Below are 18333 nucleotides of genomic sequence, written 5' to 3'. Positions count from 1 at the left end.
ATGACTCCTTGTGTTACATATACTGCCACAAATACTATCGGGTAATTGGTAAGAAAAAATTCACACTTCATGTCCTGGGCAGGTATAAACATCCTTAAACATTATTAGATATATATGCCTTCGAAGGTCTTGAGGACAAACCAATGACTTCACCAATTTTAGTTATTATTCAAGGTGAGTGGACAAAATGATTCCCAGTCAATTAGCCAGCAAAACTGGACTCCACTTCCCCAGCGGTGTTTTTCATGAATATATGTTGAATATATTCTTGTGAGTGTTACACATAAAGGCAGTTTTATGATGAGAGAGAAGTTCTAGTGAGTAGGACACTGACTGAATTCAGGAGAACTTTGTTAAACTTCACTTTTCTAGATCTGCCTCTGATGTTTCAGATGACTTTAGAAAAGTAATTAATCAACAAAATTATACAAATGCTGTGGTAGAGGCAAATCAAAAGACACCAATAACTTTGGCTTTCAAAGGTCTTTTCCTTAGCTATAAAGCAGAAGCAGCTACACGACAGTTGAGCAAGAGGGAGGACTACACCTATGAGAGGATTCTAGGAAAAGCTTCCAAACCATTAAACATCACAGTCAGTTGCACATTTTAGAGACAGGTCTGATTGTGACTATTTCAGAACCTCAAATGGTTTTGAAGATTTAGAGTGTGTTTACATTTATTTATGTAGCATTGTCTAGGTATAAGTTACAGATAAAAATAATACTTTTTATTACCTTTTAGGAATCGCACTTGATTTTTTTTCTATTTTCTTCTCTGATACTGCAAGAACAAATGATGCCATTCTTTGTAAAAATAACTTATCATAAACTTGTTTTGTATGGCCAGGATCTGCACACACACTGACTGTAAAGCTGTGGACTTGATTTTCTGTTAATGTATAGAACAAATAGCTTAACGAATAATTTTGCTCCAGTGTATAAACTATATCCCACTATATGCAAGGAGAAGGATCTGTACTGTTCTATAATTTACTGTACTGCAAGGGACTGAAGTGCTTGTCATGAGGAGAGGCTGAGAAAGCTGGGACTGCTCAGCATATAGAAGAGAGGGCTCAGGAGGATTTTATCTAGGTATATAAATACTTGCAGGGTAGGTGTAAAGAAGACAAAGCCAGACTCTCCTCAGTGGTGCCCAGTGTCAGGACAAGGGGCATTGGGCACAAATACAGGAAGCAAATTTTATGGTTAAGAAACTGTCAGGCTAGTCAAGCACTGGCACAGCTTGCCCAGAGAAGTTGTGGAGCTTCCATTCTTGATGATATTCAGAATCTGACTAGCACAGCCCCGGACAACTTATTGCAGTAGACCCTGTACCAAGCAGGAGGTTGGACTAGGCAGTCTCCAAAGGTGCCTTCCCATCTCAACTGTTCTGTGCTTCTGCTGATGATGTTCACAGCATGGCCTCTGGGAATCATGGCAGGAATACATAGATACACAGAGATGCTACATTACGAGCATCATGTAAGCCTAATAAAGCCTGACTCCAACACCAAACACTCTTACGAGTAGGTAGAGCAAAGAAGGGAATGCATTAACTGAAACAGCAAGTACAATTTTCTTGTCCAGTTCTAACAAGTTCAAAGTCCAAATACGTTTGAAATTTATACTAGTCATAATAGATTATCTGACTTCAGGAATTTTGCCCTAAAATCTTTACAGTGCACTCAGAAGACGATAATGAAAAAATATTTATGAACAATATTTACAGGGTTGACAGAGTCACACAACATACTTGCACATGCTGGGTATTTTTTATTTTATGGGTAAACAGAGCCAATTTAGGAAACATCATAAGAGGATTGTTCCATTTATCTGTAAAATTGTTTTTATTTCAATAAATCAAGCACTCCTCTAGCTGGTTCATCAACACTGAGTTTTGCTATTAATCAAATGTGTCTATAATTGGCTGAAATTCATGAAAACTGAAACTGCTTTCATGTGTGCTTTTTTCAGCTCAGTAATTCCAGTGCGTTACTGAAAGAGAATAAAAATTTTGCAAGACTGCCTAACTGGATTGAATGAAGCATAGAGTAAGTAATTTCTGTGAGTTTATTTAAAGACAAAGTCCACCAGCCTACGTGGATACAATTCATTTCATCCAGATCGTGTTGTAAATCCTGCACAGAGGAATTGCTGCTGAGTAGATAATGGTTCATTTACTTCTTCGGAGTTGCACTGGCTTAAACCTGTAGCAGAATGTGAAATAAGGTTGGACCTTGAGCTCAGAGAAAAGGAGAAAATTGCAGACAAATGTGGTCATAACCACTTGTGATGGGGCAGGTTAGACTGTGAAAGGCTTTCTCTGAGCCCATTCTGCTCTCTTTTCTGATTAAGCAGATCCTGATGTCTTTTTATTAAAAAAAGAGGTTTCCCTATTTAAAAGGTATTACGTGTTCATTAATGTTGTTTATTCCCATCTGTAAGATATAGACTTAAGGAAAAGGTGTGTTTATCCAAATGTAAGGCCTCATTTATTGGAACTAAGATATAGCAGATAGGGAAATATTATACCTGAGGCTTATCTGGGTATTCTGTATACCAGATTACAGTATCTCTCCTCTATTGTAAACCTGATATGTTGTCAATTCTTTAACACCAGCAAAACTAGAGACTGTTGAAAATAGTTTGACGTAACTACAGCTTTTCCATCTACAATAAAAGGATATTTCACTCTATTTATTTATATTGAATAACATTTTGCTATACTGCAGAGAAGCTTTTCTAAGGGAGGAAAAAAAAGTGTGTCACTCTGTTGTAATTTAAGATAATTTATTGCCCAGAATATTTCCATCTATTATCTAAGAAAAGGGAGTTGATGCTGTTACATTCTTTCCTGACAGTAAAGGACACCTCCCCTTACCCAATGAAGCTACAATATCCTGTGTACAATATTTACAGAATAAATAAAGTGCTTTGATAGTTTTCTGAATATCTTTGCAGAACAGTTTACGTTGGGCAGCAATTCAAACTTACTGTTTTTGTTAGAGCTGTAAAATGTTAAAACTGTGAGTTTATAGGGTATTTTGCTGCTTACTTTGTCTAACTCCTGAAAAAAAAATATGAATATTATATACAAGCAATACAGATTATCTGTTTAAAATTTATCTTTTTTGGAATCTACTTGAAAAAAAGAAAGATAGACTCTTAAATATATCGTTCAACATAGATACATTTCCATGAATACAACTCATAACATTCATTGGAACACAAAGCACCGCATATAGAAACTAGAAATAGAGACACCAGCTTCAGTGTTTGTACTTCTTAATTGTTATTTACTTTTATGAAAACCTTAAAGAGGGAGAAAATCCAAATTAAATCTCCATCAGTGTATTCCAGGTTGTAAGTCTGCTGCCTGGCTAAAAGATATAATTTACACCACACAATAAAGGGTCATTATTTTTGTAACCCTGTCCAGCCAAAGCATTTAGCAACCCCATGAAAGACAAAAGGCTTTTGATTTCTGTGGGATCACAAAGTATTTCTTGTTTTCAGTGGAGTATTTGTAATTCAACACAATTTGAGTATTGAGTTAATGCATATGATACATTTACCTTCTCTACCTACCAAGGTTACTTTTGATCATATCTACATTTTGGCAGAATTTGGCTCTCTAGATCAAAGATTAAAAATTAGACTGATTACTGAACTGTATATATGGTCTGCTATACCTACACACAGATTTTATCTCAATATTCACTAGGACTACAAAAATACAAACAGACTTGATTTTGTCCAACTATTCTGTAACAGAGTAAGAGCAATAAGATATTTTCATATCTCTGCAGCAGCAGCAAAAACAAAGAACAATGAACACGTAGTATAGAACCATATGATCATAAAATCTCTTAGGTTGGAAAAGACCTTTAAGATCATCAAGTCCAACTGTCAAAGCAGTAGTAGTAGTGACAACTCAGATCACAAAGATGGGATTAATTTGAAAGGAAAGACAGGCCTGTTTTGAAATACTCACTTTTTATAGCAGAGTCATGTCTAAATGTTACTGTGCATTATTTTGCTTACTTAGCTTTTTCATTCAATATTCAACATTCTTTTAAGTTTATAAATGACTTTACATTTATTTCAGAGTTAATTTGTATTGCAAACCATAGATTTTATTCCTTTCATATGTTGTTAGTCCTTAAGTTGGTGGGGTTTTTTGGTTTGTGTTTTGAGTGGTGGGTTGTTTTTGTTTTTAGCCTTTGGTTTAAGTAAGTTACACTGTTGCAAGTAAATCACACTTAAATATTTTTATAGCAAATATCTCTGAAGATCTGAAAATGTCAGACTTTCTGTGCTGCAGGAGCAGGGAACCTGCTTGTAATTATCTTCTGAGCAGCTGTGTGAATTCACCTAAGCTATGCTACAGAATTTAAAGTTATAATTTTAACTGAAGATTACAGAATCTTCAGAAATACAGAAAGAGATACTTACTGCAGTCAGCTTCATCAGATAAGTCTTCACAGTCTGGTTTATAGTCGCAGATGAACTGAGACTCTATGCAATTCTCATTCCCACACACAAAATCAGTGAGGGCAGGGCATTCCCTGGGATTCTCTCCAACTGAAACCAACAGGACATTTAAATCAATATTGTAATTAAATCAAAGGATGCTCTTTTTTATTTGTTTAGTCATTATACAGCATGACTCCAGTGATTTACTGCTTCCAACAGATGTTATTTGGTCCCACTCTTAATGATGCATATGCTTGTCTAGACTACTGTATTGGCCTTGCCCAAAGATTCTGGGGTATGATGTTTTTCCTGGAAGAAAATTCAGTTCAGCATCAGCACAACTGTTTTCCCAGTGTATTGTCCACATTCCATAAAAAAAGGATCTGTGAGCTGCTTTAAACTAGACTGGCTAGAAGCTTAATTCTGCTCATAATTACAGGACACCCTTTAGAAAACAGGAACATTTTAAGCTGAAGAATATCACTGTTATACATTTGTGCAATGCATAAACTTTTAAAGGCTTTACAAGATGTTTACATTTTTGAAGAGTTTAGAGAAATTTTTGCTCTGAGTGTGTGTACTACTTAGAAATTTCCCTTATAGTATTTAACATGAGGAGCTGTGTTACAACAACATTTTTTGGTTATCTTTGAAAGTGAGTGAAAATCATGTCATAAAATGAGAGTAACTTAATAACTTGCTCATAAAGCACTAGGGCTAAAGCCAAAGAGTGCTGACATCCAGCCATCTCTGAACTGTCAGACTATAAAAAAATTTACATAGATTGTCTTTCAATACAGTGCACTGGATGTATAATTTCAATTAGCACTAACTGAAAAAGTTCTGATAATCCCAAATGCAACATTTAAGATGCATTCTTATTAATCTGAAATTGTTTTTCAGTCTAAAGCTCCAAGTTGTGCAATAAGACATTTATATACTATTCATTGTAATATGTTTCCTTTTTCCTTCAAAATTGAATAAAATGTGACACATCATTAAACACAGTCTGGACAGAAACACCTTGATATTTACCTTTGTGCAAGTCCATATTTCGAGAAAGGAAAGTTACTGTTATCAGGGTACTAATCTCCTCACATAGAGGCACTTACTGAATTTTACAGACTGAGGAACTACATTCTCATTGAACCAAAATAGGAAAGGAGAACTAAATTTTTGGTTTGGTTTAAACAAGGACAAAAGGTAGTATAAAATAGAGCAAAAACATAGCATTAAAACATAATTCAAATATTTAGAATTGATAATTTAAAAAAATAAATAAATCAATGATAAAGTTGGTTACCTGCAAGACCAGACTTAAATTTTCAGTTTTGAAATACATATATCCATGAGCATTGGTATAAATGAAATCTGGTTTCAAATTTATTTGTCTTCTTGTTTTGTTTTTTAATTTTACATTGTCAATTTGAACTGATTCTACTAAGTGTCAGGGAATCCACAAACACCACCTTTGCCATGGATGCCAAAGATTCAGATGAGATAAACAGAAACTGAAAAAAACATTAACTTATTTTCATGAAAATTGAGGTTAAAGCGAAAATATATTTCTCATTCGAAATCTGTGGCAAATGATGTCAAGTGTCTTCCTAATGAATTCAAAATCAAGCAAAGATGGCCAAAAAACTTTTGGTTAAGCTCTCGTGCATTTTGTACATAATCTCAAACAGTCCTGGAGTATCCCAGGTGTGTTAATGACTGCTGTACGGTGCAAGAAAAAATAGACAATATTGTTATGTTTCAAGCTGATGCCATATTTCTCTCCTTTCTTTTAATCTTTTCAAAGATGGCTGTCAAATGCAATATTATTCATTCCATGAAGCCAGAATATATAATATTTGCTTCTGCAGAAAAAATGAACTTATATTTTTTCGTACATTTCTAGTAGAAAGTTGCAATATGACTCGCCTTGGGCATAACATGAATTGTGCAGGAATTCAAGTCTTTCCCCAGTTTAACTGCATCAGCTCTGGCAAGTTGGGTGGAGGAAGCTTGTATTTTCTCCGCATCGCTCCTTGAGCCCACTACCTTCACTGTGGATTTGTTTGTACGAGGGCATTTTGGGTGGCCTGTGGAAGGCAGTTGTGGCTTTCTCATTTCTAAAAGCGAGATTATTTCTTGCCTAGAACAAAACTGTGTGTTGTCTATACCCTCTGCTAAGTGCAATGAGATGCGAGGTTGGTAAGGTTTACACTCAGAAGGGTTAAAGCACATTCATGTTATTGTATGTTAGAATAATACAAATTAAGTTATATCTACCGAAAAGTACTGGACTTCTCAAACTGAGATTTCTTCCTCTACAATGGACTAGTCAATGGATAACAGTGATATGTAAATTGTCAGTTTACCATGAAATAAAAGAATAATTTCCATCTAAAGACAAAATCCAAACATTAGACTAACAAATAAGATTTTTACCATTAATTTCAGCACATTTACTGAGCAGTTTTAGCTAGATGATGCAACTCTAGTGTCCCATGTCAGAATGCCCTTGCAGTGATCTACTTATAAAGAAAGGTAAAAACAATCATAAAACATTAAAATATTTTTAAAAGAGTTGGGGGAGAGAGGGGAAAGAAAAATATAAAAAAACCCCCAGTTATCTGGGCATATATTCTGACTGAATACAAATGTATATCTTGAGTGACTAAATCAGCTCTGGCCGCTTTCTTTGACTGAATTCCCTTCCCTCTCACTTCAGGGCCAGGATTGTACCGAATACTTCTGTTATAAGAGTTTGAACTTTTTTCTAGTGTCTTAGCAGAAGGAACTAAATTCTAGACTAAATGTAAAGCTTTTCATGATACAGAGCTGAAGATTCAAAGAAAACAGTCATTTAAAAAAAAATTGGCCTACGCACTCAAACACTAGGATGTTTTAGTTATTTTCTCTCTGATCTGCAGAGCTAGGATGGAATTCTAATGAGAAAGAACTTCTCTGTCGAGCCTTTCAAAGCTTCTTGTTTATAGGAATATGGAAGCAAAGTTACTCAAAGGCTTGCAGTACCTTCACCTATGGTCTTTGCCATAAAGAGTAGGTGAGGAGGAATACAGCTATATGAGAAGAAAGAGATAGAAAAATTTACCACCAGGCAAAGCAATATTTATTTTATTTTAAAGAACATTTTTGTTCAGCTCAATGTGGTAAATCAACTGGCTATGAATAAGATTAGTGCAGCATTTTAATTTTGTTTTGTTTTAAAGAATTGAATCTATTGTAGATACACATTCAGTCATACATGAAGTGGTATCTTATTTACCTTAAACATGAGAAGAAAACCTCGTGAATACAATCCTGATCCCCAACAGCTAACCCACAAAGGTCACTGGAGTTTCAATGAGTCTTCTCCATGGACTTTTATCACACTGAATTGCCAGACCATGAAAAATATATAAAGCGACTAACTAATCAACTATTTTAAAAATTTCTGTCAAATTTGAATTTAGAGTTATGTTTCCCTTATTTTCATTTCTCCTTTACTTGGTTTTTCAGGTGGTGCCCTGGGATGCCAAAATCATTATGTATTATATGGCTGAGTAACGTTTATGTCCATGCTTATACTCTGTGTTTTCTATCTGGAGTACAAGATTCCTTTTCTTTCAAATTACAGATGTACAAAATTCAGGCTACTGGCAACAGCATGTCTGACAGGTTGCACTCTTGATTCACTATTATATGACAATGAGCCATCAGCTGGAAAAACAAATCAATAACGCTTGAAGTGTTCTTTAATGTTACCAGACCACAGCTTATTCCTAACAGTTTTTAGAAGATGCTATCATGGGAAAGGTGTCAGAAGTGTCAAAAATAGATTATCATTGGGGGTTATTCTGTAGAATACTACTAGGTATTTTACCTTTCTACTGAGGGATAATTGCAGATATTTATTTTTTTCTAGCTTGCAAATAACCTAAGACATGCTTAAAGTCAGTTATTAAAAAGCACAAGAGATGACCACTCTAAACTCCATTCCAATCACAGAGGACAGTCTGCCACTAAAATTGTATGAAGCTTTATTGTACAAAATGGTGGGGAAAAAAAAAAAAAGAAAAATTAATTAATTAATACATTGAAATATCTTAATTATTTTCCATTAATAAATTAATTAATTTAATATTAAAATCTGTCTTCCTCTGACTGGGATGTAACTCATTTCAAATTTTCCTGTTAAACCTGGATAATAAAAATATGTCAGATTTGAAAGTTAAATTTTTTTTGTTATCAAAACATAACTTACCCTCTCAAAACCAACAGATAAGAGTGTTTTATACCCTCTATTTTTCTATCAGTGACAATATTTCCTAGACCTCCCACACTTCCAATAAAGCCACAGTTACTTCTTGTCCTTCACGTCTGTAGAAATTAGTGAGATCTGAGGGAATTGAGCCTTGCAGAATAGGATCCCAGAAGCTCAGATCGTAATAAAATAAAGTTGTTTGTAGTATTCTACTGATATAGAAGCTTTTCATTAATTAATTTTTAAAAGGAAATAGTGAGAAATTCTTCTTTGTCAGTTGAAAATGCTTATATAACATGAGCTATCTAAATTACAGCTATGCAATTGAAGAGCAAAGTCTGCAGAGCTAATCTATCCCCATGCAGATTCCATTATGATGTGTACGGCTTTTTCTATAATGCGCTATACAAACCAAGCTGGAAGGAAACATATGTACAATAAAATAAGTCTTTGGATTTATTAAACTCTGCTATAACCATTTAATGTTATCATACTGAATAAAAGCAGTTCTAATATTCACGTCAAAAATCCCTACACAGACTTCTTCCCTCTTCTGTCTTCACTTTCTCTTTCCACTTGAGTACATCATTTCTGCAGAGGCAATTATTGTATTGTGTAGACTGTAAACCATGATCCAGGAATACCATTCATCAGCTTCCAAGGGGATAGTCTGTGAGGAAGAGGCTATCCCAAAATATCTAAAAGTTCTAGAATTGCTCTAAAATTCTTCCCCACAACTACATGCTGTCACCTGGGAAGCAGCTAAACATTCAATATTTTTCCTATGTGCTTAAGGCTTTCTCATTTCCATTCTTTTCTGTTTATTTGAAACCTGTTCTTCAAGTTTTAATTATTTTCAATTATCTTCTAGATTTTTCTGTTCATGGTCTATTCCTCTGCTTACGTAATTACCATAGCTAGCCCAGAAGATTTTAGTTCAACCTAGTAAGTCTAAGTGGAAAATACAGATGTGGCCCACAGTACCCCTAGAGAACCCTGGCCTTGTGTCCAGCTGAACAATTCTGCAGCTACAAACACAATACATAAATAAGTGTAGTAAATCAAATTACTTTTTTGAGATGAGACCCCTGACCCCTTCTAGCTTGTATGCTACCCTTCTCCTTGAGTTTGGCCACAGTAAGATTGTGTTTGCTGTCTAATAAAACTGTGAACATTGCACTGCAAAAAAACAATTTTGACATGACATGCTTTCTCTATCTTGAGTGCCCCAGGCTTGTGTCAGATGGGAAATGTTATTTTGGAGAATCTGGCAAAAAACGTGTTCTGTTTGTTTGTTCTACAAAGGTAAAGAATCAATAACAATGAGACTGAAAAAGGTCAGACCAGGCTCCTTCATGTCATGATGTCAACAGGAAGGTCAGCCAACCACAAGTCTCAAGAAAATTAAGTAAGTAGATCTCAACTTGTGGAGAAGGCAAAAAAATCCTATACAGAGATGAAGAGAAAGGTGCTAAAGACAATGCAATGATTCCCTCTTGACTTTGGTTGGGGGTGTTGGGCAGCAAACAACAGATTGGTTTTTGTTGTGTTTTTTAGACATGCACTTGCACACGTACACATACATACAGGTAAAAAGCAAATATATGGAATGGCTCTGATCATAGTGCAAAGAGATAAGCATAAACCCATCCCCATCACGTACATGCACCTGAACTTTAATGAAAACCCTGCTGTGCCTAGCATACACTACTGTAGATGATGTAAGCCAACGTTTCCTAATTATATAAAGTTTGTGCCTTTTTACAGTGCAAAAATATCCACCATGCAAGTGACAGCTTTATAAAGGTTTAGCATCTTCACATTCCAACTTTCCTACTTCAATCTTTAAAAATACTGGTTTTGTGTTGTATATTGAGCTTTAACTGTATGTTTCAAACTTCTGTGACAAAAGTCTCTTCTGAATCATCCATCTTCATAAACAGTAATTTTCTGCAAAATACACAGGAACATTACTATGCTGAAGCTGTAAGTATGTGGAAAGTAGTTGGAGCACACAGTGCAACTACTATCCCAACAGAGCTTCTTGCTGAAGCAATGCTGTAAAACAAATAGTTGCTAATAGACCCAAGATAATTTCTGAACTGTTTAACTGCAAAAGTATTTTAATGCAAGACTGGTTATAAAACACCATTAACATTCAGATTTGTAGGGTCATAGACTAAAACCAATGTAAATTTCAGCAATCTTAACATTTTAAGAGATTTAAGATCCTTCATATGACAGCTTTCAAACTCCCTATTGAAACAATTTCTTTCCTTGCAATGACCTCTCTGTAGTATTTCCAGTTATGTTTATATAATGTCTACTTTCAGGTTATCATAAAATATGTGGACTTAAGAGTAAGCAGAAATATTTTATGTTATATGAAGATATGCTGATACCATTTTTATGAACTTTCCAGGGAGTTTTCTTCTTCCTAAAAGAAAATCATGCTATTTGTTTGCTGAATATCTTCATGAATCTAACCATGAAATGAAGTCTCTAAATTGTTCTAGTCCCAAAATGGGACAGAATCCAAGAAATTTGTTTTAAGTAGACCCTATGGTATGAATTAATACATGTTAGAACAAATTGTAAGAGCAATAATCATCCTCATTCTTATTCGAGAGGAGAGGGGAATGTTGACCTCCAAGTCTCCTACCAGGACATCCTTAACCTTCTACCTTTGTCCTCTGGAGAACAATCAAATGCATATTAATGAGGACAATGAAACACTAAGAAAAAGCACAAAGGAATCACTAGTGTTCATATGCCTGAAGAGCTTTTAAGGGTATGTCTGCCTTAGAGCTTTATTAAAGTTCATTTCTCAATTAAGGCCTGAGTTGTATCCTGTTTCTAATCTCTGATTTACACTACAGAGCAATTTCTGAATGCAAAACTTGCATTTTTTAGATGAAACTAAATCAAAGATGCTCTCCAGAAGAGCATTTTCCATGCCTCAACTGATAATGGGCATCCAGACCATGGCAGATTAAAGCTCGGCTAAATAACTTCTCCAAAACTTCTAAGTCTTCCAAAACTAAAGACCAAATCCTTCCTTGACAGAAACCATGATCCACCCAGTTTTTACCTTTTTTTTTTTAAGGCAAACCCTTATAGAGCAAATACCCTGTGAAAAAGTCAAAACTTTGCTTTACTTTGCTGACCTTAACACTTGAACTGAACTGTGAAAAGGAATAGTGATGGTGGTTCATTTGTGGTCTCAACTCATTTTAATGGCAAGAGCCTTTATAGCAAAACAGAGACCACAGGCTTCACTTGATATAATCTGACAAAATTTATATAAAATAATTATATACAATGTGAGAGACTCAAAAACTTACCAATGAATTAAAGAAAGAAAATCTTACTCAAAACCAAATAAATTAAGGAAACAAAATCTTAGTCATTTCTTGGATTTATCTGCAATTACTTAGTGTTACAATATTGCACTAACAAAAATTTTCTATATGAGTAGAAAATAGTATTGAAGTTATAAGAATGAAAACATCGTACTCATAACTAATTCTATGAACAGTAACATGATAAAAGCAGTAAAACTATAATGTATTTAAAAACAAACAAGAACATCCTACATCTCCTTTAACATCCATCTAGAAACTTCCCTCTTGAACTTACTTGTGGTGCAGTTGTTGAATTCTACGTCATCTATTGCTGCTCCTCCTCCTAGGTCTCTGGTACGAATACCTTCAAAGATAACTTCAAAATTCCTCAGTTTTCCCAAGTGTAACTCAACTTTGTTCCACTCATCACCATGATTTCCTGATTCACTCCATATTTTCACAATTTCATCATCAGTCTGAAGTTTGAATAAAATATATATAGTAAGATAAATGTAAGTATGAATTATCAAATACCTATTTGGGGGGGTGGGATGGGTTGTGGAGAAAAGGAGAAGCCTGGAAGACACCTCTTCAGTTTTGTCAAGAAATGGTAAACATAAGCATCACTAGGACAATAGGAAATGTAGTGAAATGAGATGGTTACCATACAAATCACATAAGCATCAATAGTACATGGAGTCTTGGTACAGAAATTACTATGTGTACAATTAAACTCCAAATGAGGCCATTTTAGTAGAGTTGTATTTAACTTTATGTAATACTGAGATTTGCTTTAGAATATATTACCAGATGAAAGGTTAGTCTACCATATAAAAATAGAATATCAGAAGCGTAAAATCTTTAAAAAAGTTGTGAAAATAGTAGTACAAGGAAGAAAAAACTAACAAATATGAGATAATCACGTTTAGTACAATTTCTTTGAAGGCAGATAACAGCACTCTGACTTTCAGTTATGTTAATCTATTTTAAAGCTTTTCTTTAAATATTCAATCATACCAACTAACTGTCAAGTTAGCAACAAAATACATGCTTCATTTTTTATTAGTAGTATTAGAACATAGATGCACCTGTTTCATTTGCTGTGAACAGATGACATATATGTTGGCACAGAAAGTAAATATTTGCAGAGGTTTTATATCTGTTTTTATTTTTCTTTATGACTGTGTGACTAACCTTTCAGATTTTAAATGAGAATTTTTTTACTAGCTTTTTCTTATCAAAACCGATTAGTACTCCAGATAGGGTTAATAAAAATACTGTGCAATGTAGCAGCTAAATGTAATGCACAATGAAGGTTCTAAGTAAATAGTACATGAACAAGCAACAACTAAGGAAAAAAGAGACAACTGTAAAAATAGGCAGGGAAGTAAATTAATTACATTTCTTTATACATGGTGAACCTGTTAGATCAAATTTATGTTAATAAGATTGTTATGCATATTTATGATGACAAAATAAAGCTTGGTGCTTTAGATATGTATTCTGAATAGGAAAGGGCAGATAAGCGTGCATAAAATATTATGTTAGTTGTTTCTGAATCAAGGAATTTACAGAATTGTTGATATTTTTTTAGAAGGAGGTCTTCAGACCTGAAGTGTGGCTTGATGACGGTGTTCTGGAAAACCATCATTAACTGTAAAGGAGTTAGTTGAAAACAACGGCAACTTTAAGTTGTTAAATAAGAAAGAAAACACGGGGAAGGGTTTACATAACTGCATGAAAAGACATAAGTATTCAGCTGAGCAACTCTATTGTTGTACACACCTAAAAGTGTAGGAGCAACGGCGATAGCAGCCGTTTATAAGTCACAATGAGTGAGCACAGAAGCACCTACAGAGGCAAGTTTAGAGATTGCATCTTCAGTTATGTCTCATTGTTTCAAAGGCAATGACACACTCCATTAAAATGACTAATATAACTGGACCTTGTTGGTACTTTGCATCACTAATTCCACAGTTGATGACAACTGGTTACGATTTGCTTAATGTATTTCTCCCAATGAGACTCCTGGCTGTTTATGTGCCATCATGTCATAGATCCACTCATTTATAGGGTAGACCAAGCCCCTTTCAGGCCTCTAATCAATGTGATTAAGAGGAACTGGCACGAGAATGAATGTGACACCCTTTCTAAAAATTTCACGTAAATTTCAATCTGGAAACATAGCATAGAGAACTCTATAACCTTCAAAAGAGTATTACATATTACTGGGGTAGATTTTAGTCTGGAAACACCTTTCATCTGTCCATGACATGAATAAAATAGATGGTTATGGTGAAGTTACCTTTGATTTTAAGGTCTCCATCATGGAATTCAAAACAAAACTTAGAACAAAAATACTTTTGAACATTCAATCCATTTGTTGTCTCTGGACTGTCTTCTGCCTGCCCTTGAGAACTCTCTGGGAAGGGAAAATTTCCCAAACATTGTTTATAAGAAGTTAATAATCAATTTTACAAAAGTAGTTCAGAGCTGTGTATTAGTGGTGAATTTAGAAGACTTAAAATATTTGGATAACAATAATTATAAGGGAATTCCTCTACTTCTGCACATTTAAGTGAGAGAGAAAAGTTCAAAATTTGTATCTCTCCCAACATTAAGCCCCAAATCTATAAAAAAATTACATGAGTTTAAGTTGGGATATATGGAAGTCAGTAGCACTTCTTACAATATACAGAGATAAATATTTATACAAAACCTGGAAGTATTCATTGTAGAATGTTTAACCAGAATTCGAGCCTCACTTCTGCTGTTAGACTGACTTTGATCGACTTCACATTATGTTTTGTTACATTGCATTCTTTTCAGACTTATGTTACATTTCTCACGCAGATTTTTGAGTAAAGGATGCTGAGAGCAACAGGTAACACTGATCACATATTTATTTAGAAATATCCACATAAAAATTGTTCTAGCAATCAATTTGTATATGGTGTCATAACCATAAAGTGTTAAGTGTTTATGCCGTTACAGGTATAGGGTTATTTTTTCCCCACAGTGAGAGACCGATATGTGTAGAAAACTTTTCGCTAGAATGAATTTTTTTAAGATAGAAATTTCACATATTCTTGAATATGGGTACAAAGTTAAACACAGAAAAGAGAGAAATTTCTTTTCCTGTCTGGGTTCAACAGTAGCAGTTCCTCAACTGCAGCAGTACTTCATAAAGCATGAAAGGCTGATTTTTCACTTGTTCAGCTACAGCTCTACATAACAAAATGAAAAGCAAGCTCATGCCCTGCATAACTGCATGACACTGTTCTAATCCAGAGTGAAAAGTCGCTTCAAAAACGCAAGCCCTGCACCTTGTCTCCATAAAACAGCCGAGGAAGAGGTGGGAAATAGAGAGACAAGCAGGAGGCTTGACTCTCCTCCTCTCTCCAGGCCCAAGCAATAGAGTTGGCTTGGCTATGGGGTGTAAGCTATACACGTCTGCATACATACTCGGCATGAGAGGATCATGGTTTGTAAGCTTTGCAGATTCCATTTCATGAATTATTGTTTTGTTTTCTGCATTCTCCAGCCATTTAATCTGTCTGGTGCTTTGGCATTTCTTTCATATCTTTGGAATGTGTTTGCTTCTAAAACAAATACAAATATGGCCTGAAGAAGGGTGTGTGCATGTGTGTGTGTGTGTGTAATCAGTCTGTGCTGTGACCTGCAAATTGCATCCAGAAATCCTTTGATCTTTTTCACTCCCATATACATGTATTAATGTAAAAGAGAGATATATCAAAGAGATATATGACAATCAGAAGTGTATCTCAGTATAGAGGAGGCTGAAAGCCACAGTGTCACCTTTCTTTCAGTTTTTGTGAGACTATTCTTCTACTGACACATGCTCAGACTGACAACCTAAATTGCTCTTCAATCCGGGCTGGTGGCAAAAGGCCCAGTCTCACTCTATGCTCCAATACACTGATAAAAGATGGTTAAGATCTGTGGCTTTGGCATATAGTATCAGTGCTGCCTGTGTGTGGGGGGGTTGATCATGCTGGCTGTTGGTCAGGGCAGAAATCCCATTTTCCAGTTAAACTGTGGGAGTCTAGCTAAATATAGTGCTTTACCAAAAAAAATGCTGTGATCTGTCTTGCTGCCACTCATCCACATCCTGGCTTTTAGACCTTCTCTGCATTGTAAACATCATACCCTAGGCTCCACATTTTCTTGTTTGCTACACTTGCTTGCACTTAACCCCAGTGTCTCTTTTTCTCACACCAACAATTTTAGAGAAACAGAGAAATTTAGTCCAATTTATCATTAGTCTCCTCATCATATGACAATAAGGCAATAAGCTTATTTGTTCCATCCTAGAACAGTGGGAAGGGAGAGACCCAGCAGCCTCAATAGCCTTAATGAACATTTAACCTTGGTCTGGACAAAAAGAGAGAAAGGGGATTATTTGACAGTTATACCCATAAGCTTCACAGGACAAGTGGATCATATGCTACAATAGAAGAACACCTGCTAGTTTATCATGTGTAGTTCTGCTTTGGACTTATTCTTTCAGGGCTTGTGTTCTAATATTTATTAGTGCACACTACTGTTGGGCAACACCTCTGGAAAGTTCCTCAGAACATAATATTTACAACCTATTCTGTAATTCTGTACTTTATAATACCCTAAACTCAACCTGAGAAAAATCTGGAAGTCTAATGTTATTGACAGATCCCCCAACAAAATCTAATTTCTTGTCAAAAAAACACACTGAGACAACTAAAAACAGATGTGAGAGTGTTTTCATTTAAGTCTCTGAAAAGCTATTATTAATTGCATGTCACTGCCCTCTGTAGGTTGAACATAGTTGAAGGTCAAACTGAAGTGATAAGCCATCATTAAGGAAAACTTAAGAATAAAAGGCATCTTTATCCATTGACTTGTAGCAGCAGGTCATGAGCTTCCACTGTCCCATCATGCTGACCAATAAACACCCTCAGAAAATGGCAGAATTATATCCAAGACGACCAGAATCTGTTTAGATCTGTGTGTCTATATGCCTAGCCATATTGGAAATTCCTATTCATATTCAGAGGATTTTTTGTCTACCTTCTGGTAGTCTGAGGGGAATTATTTCTTAATGATTTCATTACATTGCAATTGAGAATATTCTTCATGCTTGTCTTCATCTGAAGAACGATCTAAAGTGTTTATAACCTCTCTTCTGAGAACTTCAGGGGAAAAGTATATCTTACTGGGCTCAATATCCTCACTAATTCACCTGGGGGTACCAAGAATGAAGTAGAGGGAAGGACTTCTTTCTGTCTTAGAATTCTTTTTATTTTGTGGCTGGGTTTAATATTTTTCCTATGCAGCAGAGACCACCATTATGGTCAAGGCTACATTTCAAACACAGTCAGAACAATATTAGGAACTGAATCCAAGGCATGCAAGAGGATTATGTAATTTTTTGTTATAAGATATAGCAAAGAAACTTCTCATGAATACACTCTCTGTCAAAAGAATACACTAAGTATTCCAGATGTGATTATAAAGATTCCACTGTAAGACAACCTGCCTTGTCACATTTTCAGTGAAACAGCAATGAAACCTAGATTTTTTTTTTCTTATCTGCACCTCTCCTTCTATTCATGTTTAGAGCTGGGTTCAAAATATTTTCCTAGTTCATTTGCATCTGATATTTATTTTGACAGAGTCACAGGAAATGAAGCAGAACTTACCAAATGGATGGAGGAAATAAAAACATTTGCTAAATATTCCTGGACTTTTCAACTGAATATACCTGAGGGCTTTTTAATCAGAGACAGAATAGTTTCAAATTATTCACCAAAAAAAAAAAAAAAAAAAAAAAATCACTATCTTTTTTATTAATACAATAGAAAGAATTTTAAGATTCACCATATCAAATCTCTTTCTGCAGCACCTTTCAGACTTCTGAGATAAGTCAAAGTCTTTTTACACACTTTTCTAAACTGTTAGGAAAAAGCTTTTCTCCTTTCCTCTTGGGTTACTTTGAAAAAACTATCTTCCCAGCAAGCAGGTTAGCATCCTGAATATGAGGATATTGAGGATATTGAGGATATATGAGGCAGAACGACGACACAACAGACAATGACGACGATGACTTTTTACAAGGGCCTGTAGTGACAGCACAAGGGGTAACGGGTTTAAATTGAAAGTGGGGAGGTTTAGATTATGTCCCATCCCTGGCTGTCTTCAAGGCCAGGCTGGATGAGGCTTTGAGCAACCTGGTCTAGTGGAAGGGGGTCCCGCCCCTGGG

The 18333-nt window shown here is 35.2% G+C and overlaps 1 protein-coding gene across 1 annotated transcript in view; it reads right to left on the bottom strand.

Annotated features, from left to right (window-relative positions):
* Positions 1-18333, bottom strand: part of LOC104511359 (MAM and LDL-receptor class A domain-containing protein 1-like) — a 157632-nt gene that overhangs the window by 76642 nt on the left and 62657 nt on the right. Inside the window, exons 9-10 of the mRNA XM_010153940.1 lie at positions 12370-12550; positions 4455-4583 (exon numbers count right to left, since the gene is read on the bottom strand). Coding sequence (XP_010152242.1) covers positions 4455-4583; positions 12370-12550 — 310 coding nt within the window. The remainder of the gene's footprint in view (positions 1-4454; positions 4584-12369; positions 12551-18333) is intronic.

Source organism: Eurypyga helias, unplaced genomic scaffold, assembly GCF_000690775.1.
Source record: "Eurypyga helias isolate BGI_N326 unplaced genomic scaffold, ASM69077v1 scaffold8116, whole genome shotgun sequence".
Lineage (NCBI taxonomy): Eukaryota > Metazoa > Chordata > Aves > Eurypygiformes > Eurypygidae > Eurypyga > Eurypyga helias.
Note: the sequence above shows the minus strand (reverse complement) of the source record. Positions and strands in the feature narration are given on the sequence as shown.